At 40.4% G+C, this 25,291-nt stretch overlaps 1 protein-coding gene across 4 annotated transcripts in view; it reads left to right on the top strand.

Annotated features, from left to right (window-relative positions):
- The window catches only part of LOC131669076 (glutamate receptor ionotropic, kainate 2-like), a 1,402,504-nt gene that overhangs the window by 1,080,498 nt on the left and 296,715 nt on the right, over positions 1-25,291 (top strand). For all 4 annotated transcript variants that reach the window (XM_058943701.1, XM_058943682.1, XM_058943691.1 and 1 more), the window contains one exon: positions 16,431-16,629. In XM_058943701.1, the coding sequence (XP_058799684.1) occupies positions 16,431-16,629 (199 nt within the window). The remainder of the gene's footprint in view (positions 1-16,430; positions 16,630-25,291) is intronic.

Raw genomic sequence — 25,291 nt, 5'->3', positions numbered from 1 at the left:
AAGTATCTACGTTAGCAGATATCGGATTCACTTAGGGCCTACATTTCCTTACTTGAGGATAACCGTGTATGACATTGCTCAAATACTACAAATTTTTGTGCTTCGTTCTTCATCCGTGTTAGGGATCGTGTTTGAGCGGCAGGCTAACGGATAAGTCACTGGAATTGAATTTTTGGTATTATTTCTCGTACAACACTGCGTGCAGTACTTTCATTGATTTTTATTATAACTTCATTTTTCAGAAATTTTATCATTACCCCATTCCGGTATTAGAATAAGTTTATAATATTATTCGTGTTTTAACACTGTTCGAAAACTCCAAGTTTTTTGTGTTCTACTCTTCATCCCTGTTAGAGATCGTGTTTGAGCGGCAGGCTAACGGAGAAGTCAATGGAATTAAATACTTTCTATTATTTCTCATATAACACTGCGTGTAGTACTTTTACTGATCTTTATTATTACTTTGTCCTCTAGAAATTTAATTATATTTACCCATTTCGTTATTAGAATAAGTTTATAATATTACTCATGATTTCCAATTAACTTATAAGGTATTGAAGATGTCGGCATGTAGAATTCCATGCAAAGGAAAAATCGATTCCTTTTGTAATATCTACGGTAAATTTGAGGTAGCTCGACTTCGTCGATCAATCACTGATATCATTAAAGATCAGTTTCAAGAATGTTACGAGACACCTATGAAGAATTTCAACAAACCATGGGTTCTTAAATATATTTGTGAAGACTGTCACCGAAGTTTGAAAAACTGGAATAAAACTAAAACCGAAGTTGTTCTCCAACCAACAATATGGCGTGAACCTAAAAATCACCAAAAAATTCAACCAATAGAAGTTCCGGTAACAGACAAATGCAGCAGTAGTGATGAAGAAAATTTTTCTGACTCAGAAAAGCCCAAACTTTTCGACCAAAATTCTTTGGATGATCTGATCCATGATTTGAATCTTTCGAAAGATTCTTCAGAACTCTTAGCTTCAAGACTAAAAGAAAGAAATCTTTTATTACCTGAGACAAAAGTTTCTATTTACAGGAAGAGAGATATTAAATTTCGGCCATATTTTACTTACGTGGATAACCTTGTTTACTGCAACGATATAAAGCATCTCATCAGTTTATATGGAGGGCAAGGAGGTTATAATCCAGAGAACTGGCGACTCTTCATGGATGCATCTGTACAAAGTCTCAAGGCAGTACTTCTGCACAATGGGAATGAGTATGCAGCTATTCCCAATGCTCATTCCACTGTGATGAAAGAGTCTCACAATAACTTTCGATTCCTTCTTGAGAAAATCAATTACAATGAACACAAATGGCTCGTTTGTGGCGATTTCAAGATGATCAATATATTAGTTGGCTTGCAATCTGGAAATACGAAGCACCCATATTTTTTGTGTCTCTGGGACAGTTGTGCACGAGAACATTGGGTTCGGAAAGAATGGACGAAAAGAATCGGAATGGTTGTTGGATCACACAATGTCGTCCATGAGAACCTTGTTGATACTAAACATATCTTGTTACCTCCACTCCATATAAAACTGGGCTTCATGAAGCAATTCGTCAAGGCACTAGATAAGGAAGGCGAATGTTACAAGTATCTTCAGGGCAAATTTCCTAAATTGTCTGAAGTGAAAATGAAGGAAGGCATATTTATAGGGCCAGACATTCGAGTACTTATGAAAGATGATGAATTCCTCTTGACAATGACGACTAATGGGAGAAATGCTTGGATAAGTTTCAAAAGTGTAACCGAGAATTTTCTCGGAAACCACCGGGACCCTAAATACAAAACTATTATGTCGACAATGCTACAGAATTTTCAAAAATTAGGCTGTTTAATGAGCCTGAAAATACACTTTTTGTTTTCACATTTGGAATACTTTCCGGACAATGTTGGGGCGTTCAATGAAGAAATAGGTGAAAGATTTCATCAAGATTTCAGAAACAATGAGGAACATTATCAAGGTAGATGGAATGAGAGCATGATGGCTGACTATTGCTGGGCTCTACACCGACACGATACATTGACAGATCATCATAGAGGCAAATCTCTTAAACGTTTATTTCAAGATAAACGACAGCGTTTTCATAAAAAAAAGAAGTGAAAAACTGTAGGGTTGCAGATATTCAGATGCAACATTCATAAACTGAATAAATGAGATTTAAAACGCATAATTGAAAGCTGCGTAGAATACAAGGCTTGGATATTGAAGGGATTGAAATGTAGAGATATACGGTTATATGATAGCAGCTTGAAGTGCTGGTTGAGGAAATTCTGGCAAAGGAGTCTGAGGTTGCAGACTTGCAGGGCTCGGGGGTTGAATATAATTTGGAGGCTTGAGGTATTCTGCATAGCGAATTTCGGTATGAGGGTTGGGGGTTATAGCGTCGCGGAAATAGGGCTCGAGGGTTGTGGAAATTGGGGTGTGAGGGTGGGGGTTATAGCTTCGCAGGTTAAAGGCTCGAGGGTTGAGGAAATTGGTGTATGAGGGTCGGGGGTTATACCGCAGCAGGTTAAAAGGCTCGAGGATTAAGGAAATTGGGGTGTGAGGGTCGGGGGTTATACCGCAGCAGGTTAAAGGGCTCGAGGGTTAAGGAAATTGGGGTATGTCGGTCAGGGGTTACAGCGTCGCAGGTTATGGGGCTCTAGGGTTAAGGGAATTGAGATTATAGAGTCATTCTGACATTAAATTTGGATTCAGTGACCCAAAAAACGTATAATTACACTATAACTCCTTATTCGGAAATTCGCCACTATTTCGTGCTGTAACGAAATCGCTAAATCACTCAAATTCAATCTACGATATCTCGATGGAAAAAAAAGATTTTTAAATCTAAAAAAAGGGTTTTGAAGGGTCAGAGTAGTATTTTGAGATAGCATTACTCGTTTTTTAAAATAAAATTGGCTTACGACGTAATACTACGCGAAATATAGTGAAAAATCGTGTTTTTTGGACTTTTAGGTTAGGATTTCTCGAAAACCTAGGATGATGGAGCAATTCTGAGGTTAGATTCGGTTTTAGTGCAACAAAAACCTTTGGGAACGTACTGTCTGGTTTCTGGGTTTTTTTCCTTGTCGGCTTGTGTTATCAAGACAATGGACCACATGCAGGGCGGTTATGTAACCCTGATATGGACTCGTATCACCATCCCTCCGGAAAGCGCTCTGGAACAATAGCTTATGACCTGCAGCAAAAAGGCGAGCTTAGACCCAATCCAAAATACCAGTAACAGAATAATATGGGTAATTTAAACTCAGATGGGGCTCGCCCAACATAAATGACATACAACCAGAATCAGGACAAGACCAAACATCAGCAACAGAATGTGAAGACGATGTTGACAGAAGTTCAGGAAGTACCGACGTCCGAGAAACAGGAAGTACTTCCGGCAAAAGTGATGACGATACTAAGGAACCCGCAAGCCCTATTGAACCAGTCATCGCAGTTGCCTCGAATTGGGGACTTGGCGCAGGGAATAATCAAATCGCCAACGAGAGTAAGGTTTCGTATAACAGAGACCAGCAAAAAGTAGACCGTGTTTATGGTTGATACGTAACGGATCAGCCGTGAATCTAATTAAGTTTAGTGCATTAAATTGGATCACGAGGTTTGATCCGAGGGAAGTTACTACTTTGAGTGGTATTACGGCACACACCGTTCCGACCATAGGTACGGCGATATTAACCATAAATGGAAAAACTGCGAAATTCCACTTAGTATGGAATAATTTTCCTATCGAAGAGGACGGAATGTCAGGCAGAGATTACCTAATTGATACCAACGCAGTAATTTCATATTATCATAGCAGCCTAATAGTAAATAGCGATGTAATGAACCTGGTACCGTTCTTATCGAATGATGTTGCCATAGTTTTTAACCTGCTGAAGAGTATGCTCACAGAAGGGTATTTACCTAGAATTAACATGGCTGACGATAAAGTCTTTCTTGGGGAAGACATAATCATTTTTTTTTTTTTTTCGAGGATAGTCTGAATACATTTGCGGACAACTGACGGAAGCCCACCAAGTGTGGGACTCAGTAGCTTAGGCCACCAATACCCACCAAATATATCTCTCCTTGTTCGCACCGCAACCAGCCCGGAACTGTTTATCACATTACTTCAGACTGGGCGGTTGTCATTGCGTGTCCAAACACACATACATTCCTGAGTAGGCTCTGAAATGTTCTCATTCATTCAATTTTCCAAGCATCCATTCGTCTTTTTGTTTGGTAACACATTCGAAACGTACAGCGCGATCTTACGCCATGCGTTAGCTGTTGTCAACATTACGTTCGTCACATTTTCTGGCGTAATCGGCCCTAATTCGGTCTCCAGTCTCAATCTTTGCTCGGCCCAACTGTCGCACACGAAAAACGTGTGCTCCCCGTCGTCCCAAGACCCCCTACAGTACACACAGTGTAGGGAAGTTACCTTACCCATTCTGTGCAGGTACTTTCGGAAGTATCCGTGATCGGTCAGAATCTGGGTGAGATACAAATCCACCTCCTCATGTTTTCTGTCTTTCCACAGACCAACGTCTGGTATCAGTCTGTCGGTCCAGCGTCCTTGAACGTCTGTCGTCTATCTTGTCTGCCATTGTTCTGTCGTTTTCGTTCGTTCCTCGGTTGCAGCGTCGGCCCTCCTTATGGTCGCACTTCGGTCGTAAATACATTTCCTTTCGCCTGCCAAGAGGTCGATCGGGATATATAACGCCCGCGATCGCGAATATTGCGTTTTCCGAGACTGTTCGGTACGCGCACGCGACTCTTAGCGCTCCCGTTCTTTGTACACTCGTCATAGTCTTTGCGCGTCTTCTCACCCGTAACAAGTTGGCCCATACCTCTGCTCCGTAAAGCATGATGGAGTGGGCTACACCCATCAATAGTCTTCGTATACTTATATATAGGTCTCGGTCCTATCGTGTTTGCCATCAGCCTACTCAAGACCTTGGTCCTTTCGCTGGCTCTGGCGGTCGCGTCTCGTAGGTGGGACCAAAAGTTCAGTTTCGTATCTAGAGTCACCCCCAGGTACTTTACCTCACTTTTCGTCTCCAGTCGTTCCGTACCTATGGTCATCGGTATTATCGTGTCTATGCTCTGTCTCGCCACTATCAGTAAGCCTGTCTTAAAAAGAGCCAGACTCAGTGCGTAGTCCGTCATGCACCCATCCAAACGCCCCATCACCTGGCTCAGCTTGAGCTGAGCCAGATGTGTGTCGCTGGCTGTTATTACGACTGCTATGTCGTCAGCGTAGGCGACCAGCCGCGTGTCCGGGGGCATGGCGAGCTTTATTAGTCCGTCGTGCAGTACGTTCCAGAGGTCGAGACCCAATATGGATCCTTGTGCCACTCCCGCTGGTATTTTCGGTCCTTTATGTAATTCTCCAAGACTCTTAGAAGGTAGGCGGGCATCTGAAAGCCGTCTAGTGCTCTCAGAATATCCACCCACCTAGCAGAGTTAAAGGCGTTCGTTACGTCTAACGTTACTACGAGCGTTATAGGTCTGGCTCCATAGCAAATCTCGTTCATTTTGTCAACTACCTGTCTCACGTCTGTGATTGCTCTTATCGTTGAGCGTCATTTCCGAAAGCCGTGTTGTCGGTCCGATAGATAGCCAGCGGCTTGCACCGCCGCGTTTAGTCTTGGTCTCAGTAGCAGTTCGTATAATTTGCCGGGCGTGTTGAGGAGGCTCAAGAGCCTATACGAATTCGGCTTATCGGGGTCTTCCTTGCCTTTGCCAATGAGTACCAACCTCGCGTTCTTCCAGAGTTTACTGAAAACATTCGCTGTCAGGCACCCACTGTACAACTGCAAGCGTATGTCCGGCCGTCGAGTCGCTACATACCGTAGCAGTTCACCCGGTATACCGTCTGGTCCAGGAGCTTTGTTTATCTTCAGCAAGGTTGTCGCTCGTATGAGCTCTTCCCATATGAAGCCAGGACATTCCGTTCCTTCGTCCGTGTTCGTGTCATCGATTCTGTCAGGATGCGTTGGAAAAAGACCCTTTACTATATTTTCCATTGTCCTAGCATCTTTTACCTCCGGTAGAGCTCGAACGCCTAGTTTCCGGGTTACGATTTTGTAACTCATCCCCCACGGGTTCGAGTCCACCTCGTCTGTCAGTCGTATCCAGCATTGTCGTTTGCTGTCCGTTATAACTTGTCTCAGCTTTTTTCTGGCAAGTTTGTATGCCTCTGAGGCTTCTTCGTCATGTCTGTTTCTTTGTCTTTGTGCCTGTCTACGTCGGCGGTCACGTCCGTATCGTTTAGCGTCCTAGCTTCGCATAGGTGACGGAGGTATTTTTCCGCCTCCTGAGCTAACTTCTCCGCCGAGTCACGGTCCGTACCACTTCGAGTGGTTTCCGTAAAAGGCTCTGCGTTTCGCAGTAGTCTGTCGAGTTCTTTTCTGTCCAGGTGTTTCGTGTCCCATCATAGAGGGGGTAACACGTTACCTCTTGGTCTAGTCGTATTTTTGTCTGTCACTTCAAAGATGATGTATTGGTGCTCTCTCTTCGGACACGTTTTTAGACGCTCGCTCTCCAGCCTAGCACCAGCCTAGGACTAAGCATACGGCACCGTATCCCAAGAAAACTCATACTTATCGCGAGCACGCAAAGTTACGAATCATTCAGTGTAATAGTCCAAGGCTCGAAACAAAAAAAGAACGAAAAATTAAAAGTAAGTAAAACCAAATTTTGTATTTTTCTTACTTCACCTAGCCTTAGTGTTCCCCTTTCTTCAAACGTCGTTGTGGCAAGAGTCGCACTTCGTTTTCCTTATTGTTTGATTGTGGTATTGATGCGTTTTGATCGCACTTTACCCAAGTAAAAATCACGCGTGCCAAAACTTTCTATACAATACACACGCTTATCCTGGTTTACACGCGCAAGCGTAGACCAAAAAGAGCGTACCTGAGAAGTCGACTACGACGTAACAAATAAAACCGAAGATACTGGAAAAAATATGATATTGAAAATAACTTACGGGGGTGGTTTTTATCCACTAGAAGTGAAAATTATCCGAAAAAATACGTATCACTTATTTTTCAATGCACCATATCACACCACAATTTTATAAAAACCGAGAATTCATTTATTGTGTTATTTATCTACATTGATTTATGATAGGGTTTAGGGGTAGTTCACCCCTATAAAAAAAGTTTATGTGGAAACACCGAAACACGTGAATTTTTTTTGTAATTTTATATTTGAAAAACATTTTTTATATTTTTGTAACAGTTCTATAAAATTTTACACGAAAAAATACTAGGAAAATACAGTTTTACCTCCATTAAATCTAAGAGTTGCAACCCTTATTATCGAAACCACATGCTGTTGTTGCGTTTTTCATGACAATTCTTTTCCATTTTTTTTTATTGATAAATGTTGAATAGAACTGAAGATATTGAAAAAATGTGAGTTTGTGGGTGACTTTCGGGGGTGATTTTCACCCCCTTAAAGTGCATATTCGCCAATAAAAAAAATACGTGTCTTTTATTTTTTGATGCACTATAACATATCTCAGTATTATTGAAATAAGAGAGGGACACCTGGGGTACTTTCCTTGTGAGTCCAACAGAAGCAACAAACTATTCTTTATAGAAAGCTACTAAACGACTTAAAAGACCAACCACATTTATACCGCCTATCAGAAAATCTGGCGGAAACTAGGCAAGATCAGATAAGGAAAGAGCTCAAACGTTTGTAAATCATTCAAGTATAGTGTTCACGCCTCACCAAAGAATTATTTCCGAACATAAAGAAGAAATCTTACTGGAATTTTCTGACGTCCAAGACAGTTCATTGATCGAACCGATATAAATAAATGAAGTATTGTAAATAATTAATAAAATTAAAAATAGAAAAGCTCCGGGATTAGATAATGTCACAGGAAAAATGATTAAAACTTTAACGAAAATTGCAATAAGATACTTAACAATAGTTTACAATGCATGCTTGCGTCTCTGCTATTTTTCTTTAATTAATAATAATCTTTAATTAATACCAGCTAGAATTAACCCAATAATACTATATAGAAAACTCATCCCCGATAATCAATTTAGTTTTAGGTGTAATCACTCTGCGATCGAGCAAGTAAACAGAATAGTATCCGTTGCGAGGAAAGCCATCGAAGATATATAACACTGCACTGGTATATTCTTCGATGTTGCACAAGCTTTGGAGAAGATTTGGCATAAAAGGCTACTTCATAAGCTGAAGACCTTTCTCCGGAGCCCCACTACAAATTGTTGCAGTCATATTTTCAAAATAAAGTTCCAAGTTAAAATGAATACATACATATCAAAACGTCAGTTGATAAAAGCTGGAGTACCACAAGGCAATATTCTAGGCCCAACACTATATTTATTGTATATCTCAGATCTACCGAAGTCTACAAATATCTTGACAGTAATTTACGCAGACGATACAGCAATATTAACAGTTCACTCAGAGGCAACAATAGTATACAAAACGTTACAGAACTACATAAATAACCATCTTTAAAACTGGTTTAACTATTGGAGAATAATACTAAATGAAACTAAATTAATGCATACGACATTCACACTTCGAAAAGATTCTGTGAGGAGAGCGAGCGTTTTGATTGCTCTCGCTCAGTATTTTTCCTCTTTCCCCTCTCTGGGCGGAGCATAGAAACCAGCGTTAGGCGCATTCAGAATGCGTCTAATACATGGCCTTTGCTTTCGGCCGACCGAGATCGCTAAACGAGGCCGAGCCGGCCCGAAGCCGCTAGAGTTGACGACGCTAGGTGTTAAAAAAAGAGAGAAAGAGAGGGACGTGCGTGCTCCACGTAGGTTTAGGCAGGCGCGCAGCGCGTAATCAATTAGCGCCTTAGTCGCGCGCCTCCTAATCAGTAGGTCAAGTGGGGAAAAGAAAAAAAGTTGAAGCAAGATAAGGGTACCAGAAATGATCCGCGATATCAAACACCAACTGTGAAACACGATAACGGAAACATCACACAATGGGGAGCTTTCTTTTAGAAAGGCATTGGTCCAATTTTCAAAATTGACGGCATCATGAACTTTACCAAGTATAGGGACATTATATTAGGTGTGATGCTGCCTTATGCACGTAAAAATATGCCAAGAGCATGGATCTTTCAGCAGGATAATGATCCAAAATATTGATCACAGCTCCTTAAACAAGTTTTTACTCAGAAAAAAGTCTGGGTTTTACAGTGGTCAAGTCAAACTCCGGATTTAAATCCTATAGAACACTTATGGCAAGAATTAAAAGTAAGAAGAGGGACTGAAACTCGTGCAAAAAATCTGATTTGTGGGAAAAAGTTCAAGAAGAGTAGTAAAATATTTCTCAAGAGAGAATTATATAATTGATTGAATCGATGCCTCACCGATGTGCTGTCGTGATAGCTGCAAAGGGTATGGCTACTAAATATTGATGAATAATGTGAATCCTTTCATTTATTTGTAAGTTTTCTGTACATATAAAGCGTAATTTCTGTTTGACCGGACATTTATGAAGTATCAAAAATTTTCGTTTTTGTTATAAATAATTATTGTTATTCTATTTAATTATATAACTATGTAATAATGTAGTACAATAAATGTTCTTTATAATGGTATATGAAAGTTATTTTTTTATACTATTTCAACTACAGTCAATTATAAAATTATGATTGACCAGATAATTTTGCATGCAACTGTAGCAAGTAAAATTATTGAAGATTGAAAAACAAGTTTGAGTATAATAAAAAAAATTGTATGATTATCATGCCTACTCGCCTGCAGAAGTTTAACTTTCCTGAAAAGTGTAAGTTCTGGGCCGAGGGGGGGGGGGAGTAGAACTATACATTCAACGTAACTTTGATATACGAGGTGTGTTCAAAAAATAAGGTGACTTTTTAAATTTCACGGGCAACGTATTTTCGATTATCGATTTTTTTGTTTTGTTATGTTGGTACACTCTTCCCGAATATCTGTACCAAGTTTCAAGTGTATAGCATTTTTTATTTGGTTGAGGGAGGCATAAAGGTTATAAATGTTTTGCGTGCTCGGCGATTTCTTGCTATCGAAAAATATGGATCAAGGGATTTGCATCAAATTTTGTGTAAAAAATAAAATAAAGTGCTCCGAAACACTTGAAATGTTGACCGTGGCATACGGTGAAACTGTTCTAAGTAAAAAAAATGTTTACAAGTGGTACAAACTCTTCCAAGATGGCCGGGAAGATGCCAATGACGAGCCTCGCTCTGGACGCCCAAGCACGTCAACAACTGATGAAAACGTTCAAGCAGTGTAGAAAATTGTTCTGGAAAATCGTTGAATCACTATCAGAGAAGTTGCTGAGGATGTTGGTATATCGCTTGGCTCGTGCCATGAAATTTTTTCTAACGTTTTGGGCATGAGACGTGTGTCAGCGAAGTTTGTTCCGAAATTGCTAAATTTTGACCAAAAGAACCATCGCATGAGCATCGCTCAAGAACTGTTGAATAACGTCAACGACGACCCAGATTTACTCAAAAGGGTCATAACTGGTGACGAATCATGGGTATATGGTTATGATATCGAAACCAAAGTCCAATCGTCCCAATGGAAGAGCCCAGATGAGCCAAGATCGAAAAAAGCACGCCAAGTTCGATCAAATGTCAATGTTTTGCTCACTGTTTTCTTCGATTACCATGGCGTGGTGCATCAGGAGTTCTTACCATATGGACGTACGGTCAATAAACAGTATTATCTTGAAGTTATGCGCCGTTTGCGAGAAGCAATACGAAGAAAACGCCCAGAATTGTGGAAAAACAATTCATGGCTTTTATTTGTGTATCCTCGCTATAGCTCCGTTCGCGAAGGTCAGCTCGACGCAACAGACGCTGGGCTAACTCAATCGATAGTGAACCACGAGTAGTAATCGACTCCGAGAGAAGTTTGTTAATAAGTTTGTTTGAGTGATTTCGTAGTCTGATATTGCATTTTGCGAAGATATTTTTAATTTTTTCTTTTACTGATGTAATCTGTAAATCTTTTCGGATAATTTCATTTGGAACGAACCACGGCGTGTGTGTTATGCTACGTAAAACTTTAGATTGAAATCTGTCTAAGATTTCAATGTTTGAATTCGAAGCGGCACCCCACAGTTGGATACCATATGTCCAGACTAGCTTGAATACTGCTTTGTAAAGTAAGAGCTTATTTTCAGTTGTAAGCTCGGATTTTCCTCCAAGGAGCCATCACATCTTTCTCCATTTATGTCCTAGTTGTTTTCGTTTTGTGAATATGTATTCTTTCCATATCAACCTTCTATCCAAGTGTATGCCTAAGTATTTAAAATGATTTTGTTGAGAAATTTAATTGCCTTTCAGTGTAATAGGTGAAAAAATATCTGTACAGAGAGTGAATATAGTGTAACTTGATTTACTCTCGTTTACTATTATTCTCCAAAAATTTAGCCAATTTTGGAGTTGATCATTAACGTAAGTTTTTAACATTTCTGACGCTATTATTACTTCTTGATGAGATGTTAATATTGCTATATCATTAGCATATTTGCTGTCAGAATATTGGAAGATTCTAGTACTCGTAGGTCCAATGTGTATAGCAGGTATAGTGTTGGACCAAAAACACTGCTCTATACAGAGTGTCCCATTTTAAAGGAACCACCCCGAAATTTTCGACGGTTGGCGTTGTACAAAAAAATTGTTCAGACAACAGTTGTTTGGGACAATGGGGGCAACCTTTCTGTGAAATCCGATTTGACCTTGAGATTCATTTTCAAGGTCAGTTGAAGGTCAAAGTCATTTTTTCAATAGGAACCTATATTTTTGATCCCGGATTCGGAAAGAGCGGAAAATTCTACGTTCAGATAACGTGTTATGTGTGCGGTGTGGTTAATCACCCCCCTCGCCTAAGGTCATGTAGGGGTCAAGTTTATGATTTTCTCCATCTATGCACAGGGATGATCGGGCAAGGATAAGGTTAATTGTAATAACCCAATAACTCCATAACCCCAATAACCCAATAACCAAGAGATATTTTGAATAAGGACCCCCATTTTTTATCCCGGATTCGAAAAGAGCGGGAAATTCTACGTTTAGATAAAGTATTATGTTGGGGGAGCGGTTCACCCCCCCTATCCCACCGGGGCAAGGGTGAGGTTAATAAGGTATTGATTACCCAGCCAGTGAAGACAAGGTATTGATTACCCAGCCAATGAAGGTAAGGTATCGATTACCCAGCCAATGAAGGTAAGGTATTGATTACTCAGCCGGGTACTGCGGGTAATACCTTGCCGCAGCACGATATCGGCCTTGACATGCCCCGAGAGACAACAGAATATCAACAATTTCGTTTCTCGAATAATCCGGCATATTCCCTCCTTTTAAGTCGACTAAGAAAATTACACTTGAACTATCCTGAGAAGGACTGTTCGCGAATCACTATTGTCATAAACAATACTAAAAAAGTGTTGTTTACGGTATCTGCGCTTGGGTATCCGATTCGTTTGTGGGCCTCGTGCAGCGCGGCTGCATCGCACATGCGTCGCAGCTGACCTCGCGGTAAGCTGTGACGCATGTGCGTTGCATCTGCACGTCATTATCGACACGTGTTGGACAATCGAAAGCGGTGCGATATGCTACGGGGTCCGACCGTGCGACGCGCTCTGGGCCTCTCTATTACGCTACGGGTCCTGAATGCGGGGGTGGAGTGGGAATGCTTCGCCCAATATAAGACGGGCATCGCTTTCCCCAAGTTTAGTTTTAGTTTTGTTGCCCTCTTTGACGGATCCGAACGTTCTTATTCTGTGCGCTGCGGTTCGATTTTGTACACGAGCGAAGTAATTGTTGTGACCACGGCGAAAGCATCGTCCGACATCGCGACCAGTGACTCGTGGCTGCTGAGCCACGGACAGGGAGACCTGCTGCCGTAGGTGAGGGCGCGACCAGCCCTCAGAAGTGCCTCCAACTACGCGGCTCTGTGCCCATCAGCTTCCTCAGGTGACGCTGTAGCGAGGGCTGTTCCCGTTCCCGAGACGTCGGGGCTACACCGTCCCTTTAATTTCGGAGGCACTTTCTCGATTCCTCTCCCACTCTCACGAGTCCTACATCATGCGGTAAGTGGACCGGATGATCCACCGATTTGCGTGCGCACATACGACAAAGATTGTAAAGGCGAGAGCCTAGAGGCGAGCGACGTCCAATTTGATGCTTGCGTTCTACTCATTGTAAATTATTATTAATAAAGTTGCTGCATCTAAAGGGCTTTTCCCCACCTATGACTGGGGTTTTTATGCCGGCTAGGTGCAGTCTCGTCCCTAATCTAGGGAATAAAAAGAAACCGCGACTTCTTGTATATTGAACCTCTGAACAGCATCCACTTCCTTGGACCTATCTAATACACACTCACTCCATTTTCTCTTCGGCAGGTAATATTGCATTTATTCAAGTGTTATTAAACAATTTAGTTGAAACTTTGTAGGCTTGTCCGGAATCACACCAGAAAAAAGAATGGAAATAACATGTTATCCCACAAAATGGAAAATGACACTTCTCATGAAGGCTTTGAATATATGAAGTCGACTTTGAAAATCAACCTGAAGTTTAAGCTCAAGGTCACTGTTGTTTGACCCTACAATTTTTTTGGGATATATTAGGGTTATTGATATATTGGGGTTATCGGGTTATTGGATTATTGGGTTATTTGGGTTATCGAGTTATTGGGTTATTACAATTAACCTTACTCTTGCCCTATCATCCCTGCGCATAGATGAAGAAAATCATAAATTTGACCCCTACATAACCTTAGGCGGGGGGGGGGGGTTAACCGCACCCCACACATAATACGTTATCTAAATGTAGAATTTTCCGCTCTTTCCGAATTCGGGATCAAAAATATAGGTTCCTATTGAAAAAATGCCTTTGACCTTCAACTGATCTTGAAAATGAATCTCAAGGTCAAATCGGATTTCACAGAAAGGTTGCCCCCATTGTCCCAAACAACTTTTGTCTGAACAATTTTTTTGTACAACGCCAACCGTCGAAAATTTCGAGGTGGTTCCTTTAAAATGGGACACCCTGTAGAACTGCTGTTTGTATTACTTGACGTTTTGAGAATTGTTTTTGACTTTTACTTGAAATTCTATCTTGTATATAAGATTGCAGCAAATCACAAAGAGAAACAAAAAAGGTACCTGACCTTAGGAGGGAGCGCTGCTGTGGAAGTCCACGTCCGCTGGGCCAACTACGTATTCCTCAAAAGGTGGATCTCTATGTGGATGCAGCTCGTCCTCCTTTTTGATATTGTTCACTCGGTGGCATTTAACTATTCACGCACTTCTTAGTCGCGAGGCTTAACTAGCTCGAAATTAGTTGCTGGTAAAAGCCATACTAACGCCGCGATCTCGCGCTTTTCGCGACGTCTTACGCGCCCCTCCCTATAGGTACCCAATCGGCCGAGCGCCGCCGGCTACGCACACATGTGCGACTCATGCCGGCGACACTATTTCTCTCTCTCCTCCTCTGCTTCCCGCTCTCGCTCCGTTCCTCCAACGCCAGGCATCTCCGCCGATCAGGAATCAAACCTGCAACAAAGCCGCATCGTGCGTCAATACTCGGTTTTAATCAACTGAGATCGATGTGGCAGCGGTTCAGGGGAAGGCACACGAAAGAGAGAGAGAGGCGAACAGGGCGAGCGAACTCAACGGTCGATTCGCCCGTCACAGTGTCATACCTGGTTTCATTTGAAGACGGCTTCGAAATCCGTAGTGGAGTTTACCCCTGAATTCTTCGATGGTCTCACAATAGAGCTTAGCTCTTTCCATCAAAGTTATTTCTCTGTCATTTTCTAGGCACGTAGTATCAGCAATACTATCTCGAATATCCATTACTCATTGATTGTATGGGATCGTTCTTTTGCGGTACTAGGACCGTCAACTCTCCTCAGTGGGTATTTGCAGTTTCGCTTGGGAAAAACACTTATTATAGATCTCCTATGAAGTCATTAAAGTCAGTTAAGATCAACCCTTATATAGCTGTGTACGCTCTATCTTATATTTTGTTAATAAGCAGTTCGATCAATTGAAACTTGACTTCTTGTGGTATTAGATGTTTTGCATGTTGGCACGCTCGTATAAACCTATGTAAATTAGTACCGTCAAATAGGGAACGTTAGTCAGGTCTTCTTTAATCGTGAGAGTAGAAGGGAAACGGAAAGGTACGATGGGTTATGCTTCAAATGGCTTTGGTCACGATATGTGATAAAAGAATAGTCGCTGTCGCAGTCAGGATAGGAGGCTAACTGGTAAACCTTAGATCGTAGGTATTTGTATTGTGTTAACTAAATTTTGATTTTGTGTCATCGGGGCCCTTGTATTTTCTACCTGGTTATATGCTGCGCGAAGTAATATAATTTGTCTCTCAAGTTCCTTCATTTTTCCGTTTTCTTCGACAAGAGCAGAGGTAATCTTTTGCATGATTTTTTCTGTTTCCTCGTTGACGCGGGCTTTTCCAAGAGCAAGAGCTGCTTTTCGAATATCTATTTCTCTTTTTCCGCATTCAGGCTTAGCTAACTCCATTAGATTCCTTTAAGAATTTCGGGAAGACACAACGTCACGTGAATCTTCGAAGTCTTCGTTCGATTTCTGCATTTTGTCCTATGTGAAAAATGCGTTTGAAATAGCAGAATTAGCGTGTTGTGATATATTTAGGTGTTTGCCAGTAACACAGCTTGTGGTCGAAAACTCGTTTATCCTGGACCTTTGTAGCTTTTTGCATGAATATAAAGAGGGAAAAAAAAGAAACATAAACCTGATATGTAGAGTGATGAGAATGTGCGCGTATGAATTGACTAGCGAAGCAGTGGTTAGCGACTACAAGTCTTGTGGTGTAATTAATTTTGTTAATAAAGCTGAGTACAAATACTCTATTGAAAAAATATCCCACTGCTGCTTTCACCAATGTTACGTCTTATTTTTATAATATTTTATAAAAGGATAATTCACGTGTCCGGGCGAATAGCGAAGGTTTATACAATAATATGGATTTGATAGAATGGGATAGAATAGTATTCAATAATGTGGAAACAATAAAGTTAGCAAAAATTCTGTAAATCAAATAAATAAATAATAGGAATCTAACTTCAGGCAATGAGAGGTGTCAACTTTCATTACCTATACTTATCAATGTGTTGGATAAAGTTCGTCCGTTGGATTTATTATTTTTCTTTTTTTTGTCCGGTTGACTCTAATATTCTCTTTATTAGTAACTGCACCTCAGGTTCCATTACAACTAAATATCGTTAGAATTTAATATATAAAAATTATTTTTTTTTATCAGTCATGTGGTCGATAAATCAACAGAGTAGGCAAGATGAATATTATTTTTAATATTATGTTGAATATTATGAATATAAATGTACAATAATTTTATTATCACATTTTTAGAACTCCATCCATTCGTATGGTTGCGGGAATTTGGTGGTTTTTCGTACTTATAATGGTTTCAAGTTATACAGCCAATTTAGCAGCATTTTTAACTGCAGTGAAAATGGAAGATTCTATAAATGACGTTGAAGATTTAGCAAAGCAGACAAAAATATCATACGGGGCTGTAAAAAATGGAGCTACATATTCTTTTTTCAAAGTACGTTTTCATTTATTACTTTTATTTTCACTTTGCATTATTAATTTTAAATTAAAAATCTAAGCTTATTGATACAAAACTTTTTTTTAAATCTTCTTCGACATGTATATAAAATTGAATAAAATAATATGATTAATGGGCGAATATATTAATTAATGTTATAGCAAATTATTTCTTGATACAAGATTAATGGTCATCTCAATGTACTTTTTGATGATGAAGATACTACTGAGCATACCTTTTTCCGTTGGATAGTTCTAACAAAACGTTTTTATTATTCTGGATATCAATGATCTTTAAGGATTGCTTGTTATAACTGTTGGCTTTCCCTAACCTAGTCTCATTCAATACCCAAGCACACTCACCAACTTTCCTTTTAAAGGATCTAACATGCTCGTCGTATCGATCCTTGGATTTTGCCTTTTCGCGGATTTGGTTCTCGCCCGTCGCTATTCTTAGTTCCGTCAGACGTAAAATTAAATCGCGCAGGTATTAATTATAAGTGCCTAGCTTTTCTTTCCGTGGGATTTTCATAGAGGAATGAGCAATCCTTCCGTAAACTAACTCAAAGAGGGTGTAACCGGTTCCATTATGTATGCTCGTATACCCGATCCCAGCCATCGTTCGGAGTACATTCGTAGAAAATCAACTAAAGGTGCATAGCTTGTCTCGAAAGAGCCATTAGTCTGAGTCCTATATTTGGAAGTCGTTAAATGGTGAACTTTAAACAAGTGTAGTAATGACTCCACAATCTGTGAAAGAAAACTTGACCTGCGATTTGATAATATTGCTCTCGAGGCGCCAAATATGTATATTAATTGTCTAGCCAATACATCAGCTATACTAGTCACCCTTAGATTTTTTATTGGTACAACAATTAGGTATTTGGTCAAATTAAATTGCATGGTCAGCAGATAACGATTTTCACTAGGCGTGGTCTGTAATTTCTCTACTGTGTCTATCGATACTTTATCGAACGTCTCGATCGGCGTGTCCGTAATCAGCATTGGTTCCTTAGTCTTAAGTCGGTCAATTTTTTTCTCAAGATAATTCGGGTATCTCCGGAAATGATTTAATACATCTTTCCGCAAACCCAACCCCGGCCAATAATACCGCGCTCTGATCTTTTGTATGTCTGACTAACACCCTTGTGACTACCCACTAGGCTGTCGTTAGGGTCCTACTTATTTCCGGCCATTGTTCTAGAGGTGGAAAAATGGTCTTTCCAAAGCATACAATTACCTTTGTAGGGCAGTTTTCAAAGGTTCTTATTAGTATATCCATCAATAATCCAGGTCCAATATCATCAGTATAGTCTCCTCGTCCAGCAATTCGAAAGCTCGTTACGTTTTTCTTGAGCAATATTTTCCTCAGATTCATCAGTTCCACTTTCATAGTTTCTACACTAATAGAGTCATGATACTTATTTTTAAAAACAATAGAAAAAATACTATGATTTTTTATTTAGTCGTTAGAATTTGTCCGATTTTCGGTTTCAAGCATGAAATGCACAAGATTATCCGGTTTATATATCAATTACTATTGACTCAAATTACTATTAATTTGCATGATATATCTCGCAGATCCTAATGATAGATTACATTTGGAGGTATCACTTCTCGAATATGGATTCTTGTAATTTACTGGTCTTTGGTATTGGTTGATCGGTCGAGGTGGCGGCAACATGAAAAATATTTCGTCGTCCTCTGGCGTCTTCGAAAAATGTAATTCCATAGGACTCTCGTTCTTGGGATCTGATTCCTCGGGTATCCTATCAAGACCTTGTGACAGGATTCTGACCAAAATATTCGGCCCTATCTGGCTCGTTTTCTCTCTCTCTCTCTCTCTCTCTCTCTCTCTCACGCGGCTTGCTCCTTCGCTGTGGCTCTGGCGAGCGTAGTGGAAATCAAGAACCGATACCGATGCTCGCAACGCTTTATTTTAGGGTCAATACCTGTGCTAGGCATCGTCATTGGAAGCCAATTGGAAGCAACAGTGGCTGCGGCGAGGAAGAGAGGGAGAAATAGATGCGTCGCGTGTGACGAGTGAGCGAGCGCGAATGACCCACGGCGGTCCCCTCGCGAGAGCGAAGCCGCTGGTGTTGCTTGAGCAGGCACGCGCGCGGTTGGGAAGAGAGTTCGAGCTGAGATCTTGAGAGGAAAAGATCGACCGTGACAGTCGAGAGCGCGCGCGCCATAAGAGCCCGAATCGTCTAGCAAGGAGAAACAAAGGATCAAGACGACGCTGAGCAGATTGCAGCCAGAAGAAATTTTTCAGTGATGCTCAAGACATTAGGGATTTCATCTCAACCTGTCGTCAACCTGCCTGCAATTCCAGCAACAATTCCTGCCAGCAGTCTTCGTCAGGTCAGGTCGTCTCTCTCTCTCTCTCTTTTTATTCGCGAGTACGCGACGCGTCGGCGAAAACGGTGAGAGCGGCGAGATCCTCCTTTCAATTCCTCTCAACCTATTGTACCGTGCCCCCGTGCGTCTTTTCGTACGAGCAAAGGCACGCGGCCGCAGAGAACGACGCGTAAATCTACATCGTCTCTCTTTATAATTGTGAATCTTATCGAGTAATCAAATTGATTGAAGGTTATCGAAAGTATTTATAGTGTGCGCCCGTCATTCCCTTCCTCTCGAGTTAGCATCCATCACGCCAACTTCATGACGAGGCCCATCGTCACCGTTGGTCACAGTGGACCGAAAGAGCCTCCCGTGCCTTCCTCTTTAAAATAATTAGTGACAAGGCGCTCGAGCATGGACCCATTGCATGGCTCGTAGGAATTATCAATACAATAATTCTCTAAACGCAGAAATTTGGTGTCACAACCTTCTATAGTTTGATTGTCTCGCGCGATCCCCATGTCATTTCAATAATATAACGTATTGTCCAGCCTCCTATACCACCGTAGACTGGCTTCAGATCATTCTGCTGATTTCCAAACCACATTTGGTGATAAACTGATTCCCTGTTCTAGAGCTCGTTCCTCACATCTTTTGGTCGCACTTTCGTTTCCTTCAAACGTGCCATCTTCAGGTTCTCCTAAACTTCAACTAGTTTTAGGTCCACTAACTATTAGTTCTATAGATTCGGTATCCGTTTCATTCGCTACTTTTTCCGCACTAATAGGATCCTCTGGTTTACTGTCAGAGTTTGATTCATCACTCTGAATTCCCTTACGTCATTTCTCTTCTGGTTCCGATTCAATCTCTTTCCTTAGGCCACTATACCGGGGGTCCTTTATCGGAGGTCTATCGTCCGTACTATCTTAGACGTTTTCCGGATCTTTATTCTCCTCTGTAGTTGAAGATAAAAAGGACTGCTGAGAGAAAGTTGACTGTTGCGTACTAACTTCGCTGTCCGAATCCGAAACGCTGGCATTTATGCTTTCCCTGCCCAGTTGATCTAACATATATTGCACCCGCTTGTGTCGCCCACTCAGCATACGAGTATATTGTCCAAAAGTCGAGTCTTTGACAAATATGCTGTCTCCATTGTCTTTCACGATCATTTCTATGGTAGATTCATCAGTCACTGTTCTTTTCTCCAGGTTTGAAGCTTTAGGTGGGTCTTCTTCCTCCGATCCGGAGCTATCTGTCGCAATGTCCGGCGCAGTAATTCGTAATGCTTTCAGTTACTCAGGTAAAAGCTTATCCTTGTTCACTGTTCATTTAGCGACTTCCGCTCTAAATCCCTGGTTTGGGTTCATTTGGTAGTTTAAAGGTTTTATTTTTTGTCGCCACAGGTTTCTTACGCCTTGTCCTTTTAGCGATAGTGCTATGATCTAATTTTGGCTTCTCTTTATTCGTTTTAGCCCCGAATGGTCTTCCTTTCGGCCTCGGTTCATTCGAGAACGTGTGAGTCCTCTTACGGCTAACTTCCGTGTCTTACGGATCCTCTACTGTTAGTTTTTCATCTGCTTCGTTTCCTGCACTTTTGTGTTTTATCATTACTTGAATTTTCGGAATATTTTCATTCAACTCTTTCTGAGCCTTTTCATCTAAATATTCCTGTAAATTAATTGGGTTCCTGGATAGCGCATCTGTATTGCAGTTTAATTTTCCAGGATATACTTAAATGTGTATTGATAATCCGTAAACTTAAACATCGATCTTATGAGCCTTTGCTCTGGGTTCTTGCGATTATGCATAAAATTCAGTGGCTCATGGTCAGCAATCAGAATAAACCTCTTGCGTAAGAGAAAAGGTTTAAATTGATTCATCGCATATAAAATTGCGACGCACTCTTTTTCCGTTATAGTATAATTTCTTCCTGCTTTGTTCAGTAACCTTTAAAGATAAGCTACTGGCCTTTCAACACCATCCACCTTTTGTGGTAGAACTGCTTTTATTGCATAGTCCGAAGCGTCCGTGGTCAAAATAAAGGTCTTCTGAAAATGGGGAAAAGCTAGAATAGGTGCTTCACAAAGCACCTATATGTAAGCATATAGCATAGCATATAAGCTTTTCGAAAGCCTCCTCTTGTGGTCATCTCTAGTTATAGGTCTGATCCTTCTTTGTTAAGTCACTAAAAAATTTGGCTATCTTCGAATAGTACTAAATAAAACGTCGATAGTATCCAGAGAGTCCGAGAGAAGATTTGACGCTTTTTACTCCTTTAGGCGTTGGAAACTTCATTATGGCCTGAACCAATTTAGTATCCGGCTCCACTCTTCGAGCACTGACAATGTATTCATAACGAATCAATGTATCTGTACCTGTCTATGAAGGAAATTCACTTTGCCTGATTGCAGGATTAACCCTGCGTTAGAAAGCCTTTCAAATAATTTTTCTACCTTAATTTCATGTTCGTGTAAATTTTTAGCATAAATTATTTATCATCCAAATACACTAATATTTCTACATTTAATAGTCCCCGCAGAAACGCATTCATCATTCATTGAAAGGTAGCTAGCGCGTTCCTTAAGCCTTCCGGTATTCTGTCATAATGAAAGTGTCCATCTAAAGTAGAGAAAGCTGTTTTCTCTCTATTCTCAACCCTTAAGAAAATTGTTGAAATCCACTAATTAAATCGAACGTTGAAACCAACTGATCTAAAATATCAGTAATATTAGGTAAGGGGTAGGCATCGCCGATGATTTTTTTATTTAACTCTCTGAAATCAATAACCATTCTCCATCTCGGTATATCGTTGCTGAGCTTTTGGGAACAATTCAGAGCAGCTAATTATAAGGCTAGTTACTCTCTTCGATTATTCTATCCTTTCTATAGCTTCTAGATTTGGTTCGATATGAATTCTCTGTGTACGAGAGGATGTCCATATTACCTTGTATTGACTGGAACTCTATTTTCCTGATGTACTTCGTATTTTATCAAGTTAGTACACGGTAGGGGCTCTCCGGGAAGAAAAGCACATTCGGATATCTTTTCAACAAGCGTTCAACGCTTTGGAGTTCGCTCGGGCAGATGTCTTGTCCGTATCAATTGCAACAACTTATTACGTCGTTCTTTAAATTCATTAATAGTTTGTGCAGATCCCTGAAGGCTACTTTTCTTGTCCGAGTTGGTGTCGCTGGAAAATTCCGATTTATAGTATTTAAATGAAAGAATTTCCTTCGGGTCGACTTCTATCGTTATTTCTCTCTCGTCAAGAGTGTTTATAGCCATGATTTTACAGCTGTCATGGTCATTGATGATTACGCCCTCCTCAAAGAAGACTTTATCATCGCCCATGTCTATCCTGAGTAGATACTTTTCCGTGAGTGTACTCTTTATCAAGTTAATCTGTATGACTTGTCCGGTCCTCGGCGCTAAGGTGTATCTTACTATACCGACCAGCAGTCCTTTCTCACTATCACTAACCTCACTGCTTCTATTTCCTTCAGGAGGTCGTTTCTTGATCTAAGTCCGCTGGAGTATCAGCTTCCGATTCGTCGTCTTCACAAGCATTGATACTTGTAGTCTGCATCAGATCGTCTTGTAATCGGTTGATAGGCACATCATTCGGTTAAACTAGTACCAGATTCATTACGTCGCTATTCACCATTAAGCTACAATGATAATACGAAATTACAGCATTGATATCTATTAGATAATCTCTGCCTAACATTCCGTCTTCCTAAATAGAAAAATTATTTCATACTATGTGAAATTTTGCAACTCTTCCATTTATGGTCAGTATCGCTGTTCCTATGGTTGGAAAGATAAGTACCGTTATAACACTTAAGGTAGTGACTTCCCTAGGATCAAATCTCTTCGTTCAACTATGTGCGCTGAATATAATTATGTTCACGGCAGATCCATTATCGAGCATGAACACAGTCCATTTTTTACTAGTCTCTGGTATCCGAAATCTTACTTTTATCGGCGCATAGATTCGATTATTTCCTGCGCTAAGTTCACAATTAGAGACAACTACTACGACTTTATTCAACAGAAATTATGGATTATTCAATATCTTCATCATTTTTGCTGGTGGCACTCTCGGCTTCTCTGTCGTCGGTATGGCTTGTACTTCCGCCATCATTGCCTTCGCACTTCGTTACTGTGGCTGAGTTTTGTCCTGATTCTGTTAGCGCATCTGACATGGTCTCGCTCCATTTGTCTCTGGGCGAGCCTCATCTGAATTAAAATTAACCTGTTGCTGATATCTCGGGTTTGGTCTCAGCTCTTCCTTTTGCTGCTGGTCATACGCTATCGTTCCGTAGCGCTTTCTGGTGAAATAATGATATGAGATTGTATCACGGTTACATAAGCGCCCTGCGCCCTCCAGTTCCTATTTTGAAATTGTCTTTGGCCTTGAGGTCGATTTTGTTGTCATCCTCGGTTATTTTTGTTACTTGGGTAAGATTGTTGTCCATTATTTCGCTGTACAAACAATTGCTGAATCTCCGTGGGTAGTTTGTTCCATTCGTCATCGTCCTGCTCCTCCGAGTCATTTTGTTGATCTTATACGTAATTTACATTAAGTCCACGCAGGAGGATTGCCCATCTATTAGAATTTGGTTCAATGTGCCTCGTCCTCGATTTATTTCTGGTTTCTATGCGAAATGCTTCTTTATACGCTTTCTCTAGGGTCTTTGGTTGATTGATATCTACTGAATCCCCGATTTCCTTCAGTAAACCATCGATGAAAGTTTTTATGGTCGAGTTCTGCATTGGGGTTATCACTGCGTCGGTGAAATTACGGCCAAGCTCTTCCTTCAGATCATTTTGTATACAATTTAACAGAATATTTATCCTGTCATGGAAATCTCCAACTGAGTCTCCTTGTTTCATGCGTAAACTATGAATTTTAGAATTATAGTATGCAGTCTTTGCAGAGTACAAATAACTCCTTTAAAGTTAATTAGGTCATCGACAGCCTTGATTGATTTGCCGTATATACAGTCCCGCGCTGATCCCAGTAGCTTAGCGATAATTAGGCGAAAAAAATTATGTTCCTATCCGTCCGATATTAGCGCTTTTCCCTTACGGATATCTTGAATAAAATCCTTCAAAAGCATATCCTTTCCATTGAATTCTGTAATTCCTTGTACAATATTTTGGAAGGTAAAGCTGGCTGACTTGCTGGTTAATAGATGTAAATTGGTCGCTTCAGTGGCCATTTTACTTATAATCTAGTGTTCATCCATCTGGTTGATTCAGAAAAAGCAGAGAAAAAGTAATAAATTCCGTTACGTCTCAATAAATTCTTTCCTTATCTACAGACGATTTAAGGCCCCAGAGTTTTTGATAGCTTATTGTGCTCGGAAAGAGGAAGCGAAGGGCATACACGCTTACGGCTGATCATCGTAACTGCAACTTAGGGTAGGTGCACCTATTAGTACCCACGATATTCATCTTAGCTTATATCGCGTAAGTAATTTGATGCATGCGCCGAATAACCCTTCTGATAGTCGTACCTAACGTTAGTCTGCGTATAATTTATACTTTCTCTCTCTCTCTCTCTCTCTCTCTCTCTCCCCGGATTATATTGTACGAATAATACGCAAGCGAAATTCTTTCGGCCCATATAAAGACTATGCACTTTAATACAATTCAATGGATTTAGTATTCACCGCCTTGCGATATATTGCTCCTTGCTCATCGTTAAATCCGATTCCTAGAATTTGAACCGATTTTATCTAGGTCATTGTGGGAAGAATAGAACAGCCCTTTTACACAATACGAGCGACAAGAGTCATTAGTCAGATGACTTAAGGTGAGTTCACTCTAGGAAGTTAGTTGAAGTTGGAGTTAAGTGATAGTCATGAAGGTGAATACACGTATCCTCATACGTAATTAATAGAGTGTAGGTTAGCTCTATACCAAGGGACTTTTGCATTATTAGCTTCCACGTTAGTATGATATGCCCCCCTTTTACAATATCTATTCTGAGTTTTACATTTTTCATAGCCTTGGAACCGATAATCCAATCTTTTATTAATTTAGGAATGATTAGGAAGATAATATTAAAATACTGATCACCCCATTTTACTTTTGAATAATTTTGTTTCCTTATTTTTACCATTTTCTGACCCGCTGCAACTTTAATTATGTACCCACTGATTGGAAGATTTGGGTTATCTTTAATAATATTCAAATTTTAATTATAAAATTCCTCCGAAATAACAGTAATTTCGCTACCTGAATCAAGTAAAGTTCTAACTAGAATATTATCCAATAAAAGATGTATTTCAAAACATATTTCGCCGCCA

This window comes from Phymastichus coffea, unplaced genomic scaffold (assembly GCF_024137745.1).
Source record: "Phymastichus coffea isolate CEN01 unplaced genomic scaffold, Cenicafe_Pcof_1.1 PCOF00007, whole genome shotgun sequence".
NCBI lineage: Eukaryota > Metazoa > Arthropoda > Insecta > Hymenoptera > Eulophidae > Phymastichus > Phymastichus coffea.
This window is presented reverse-complemented; position numbering and strand designations above follow the sequence as displayed.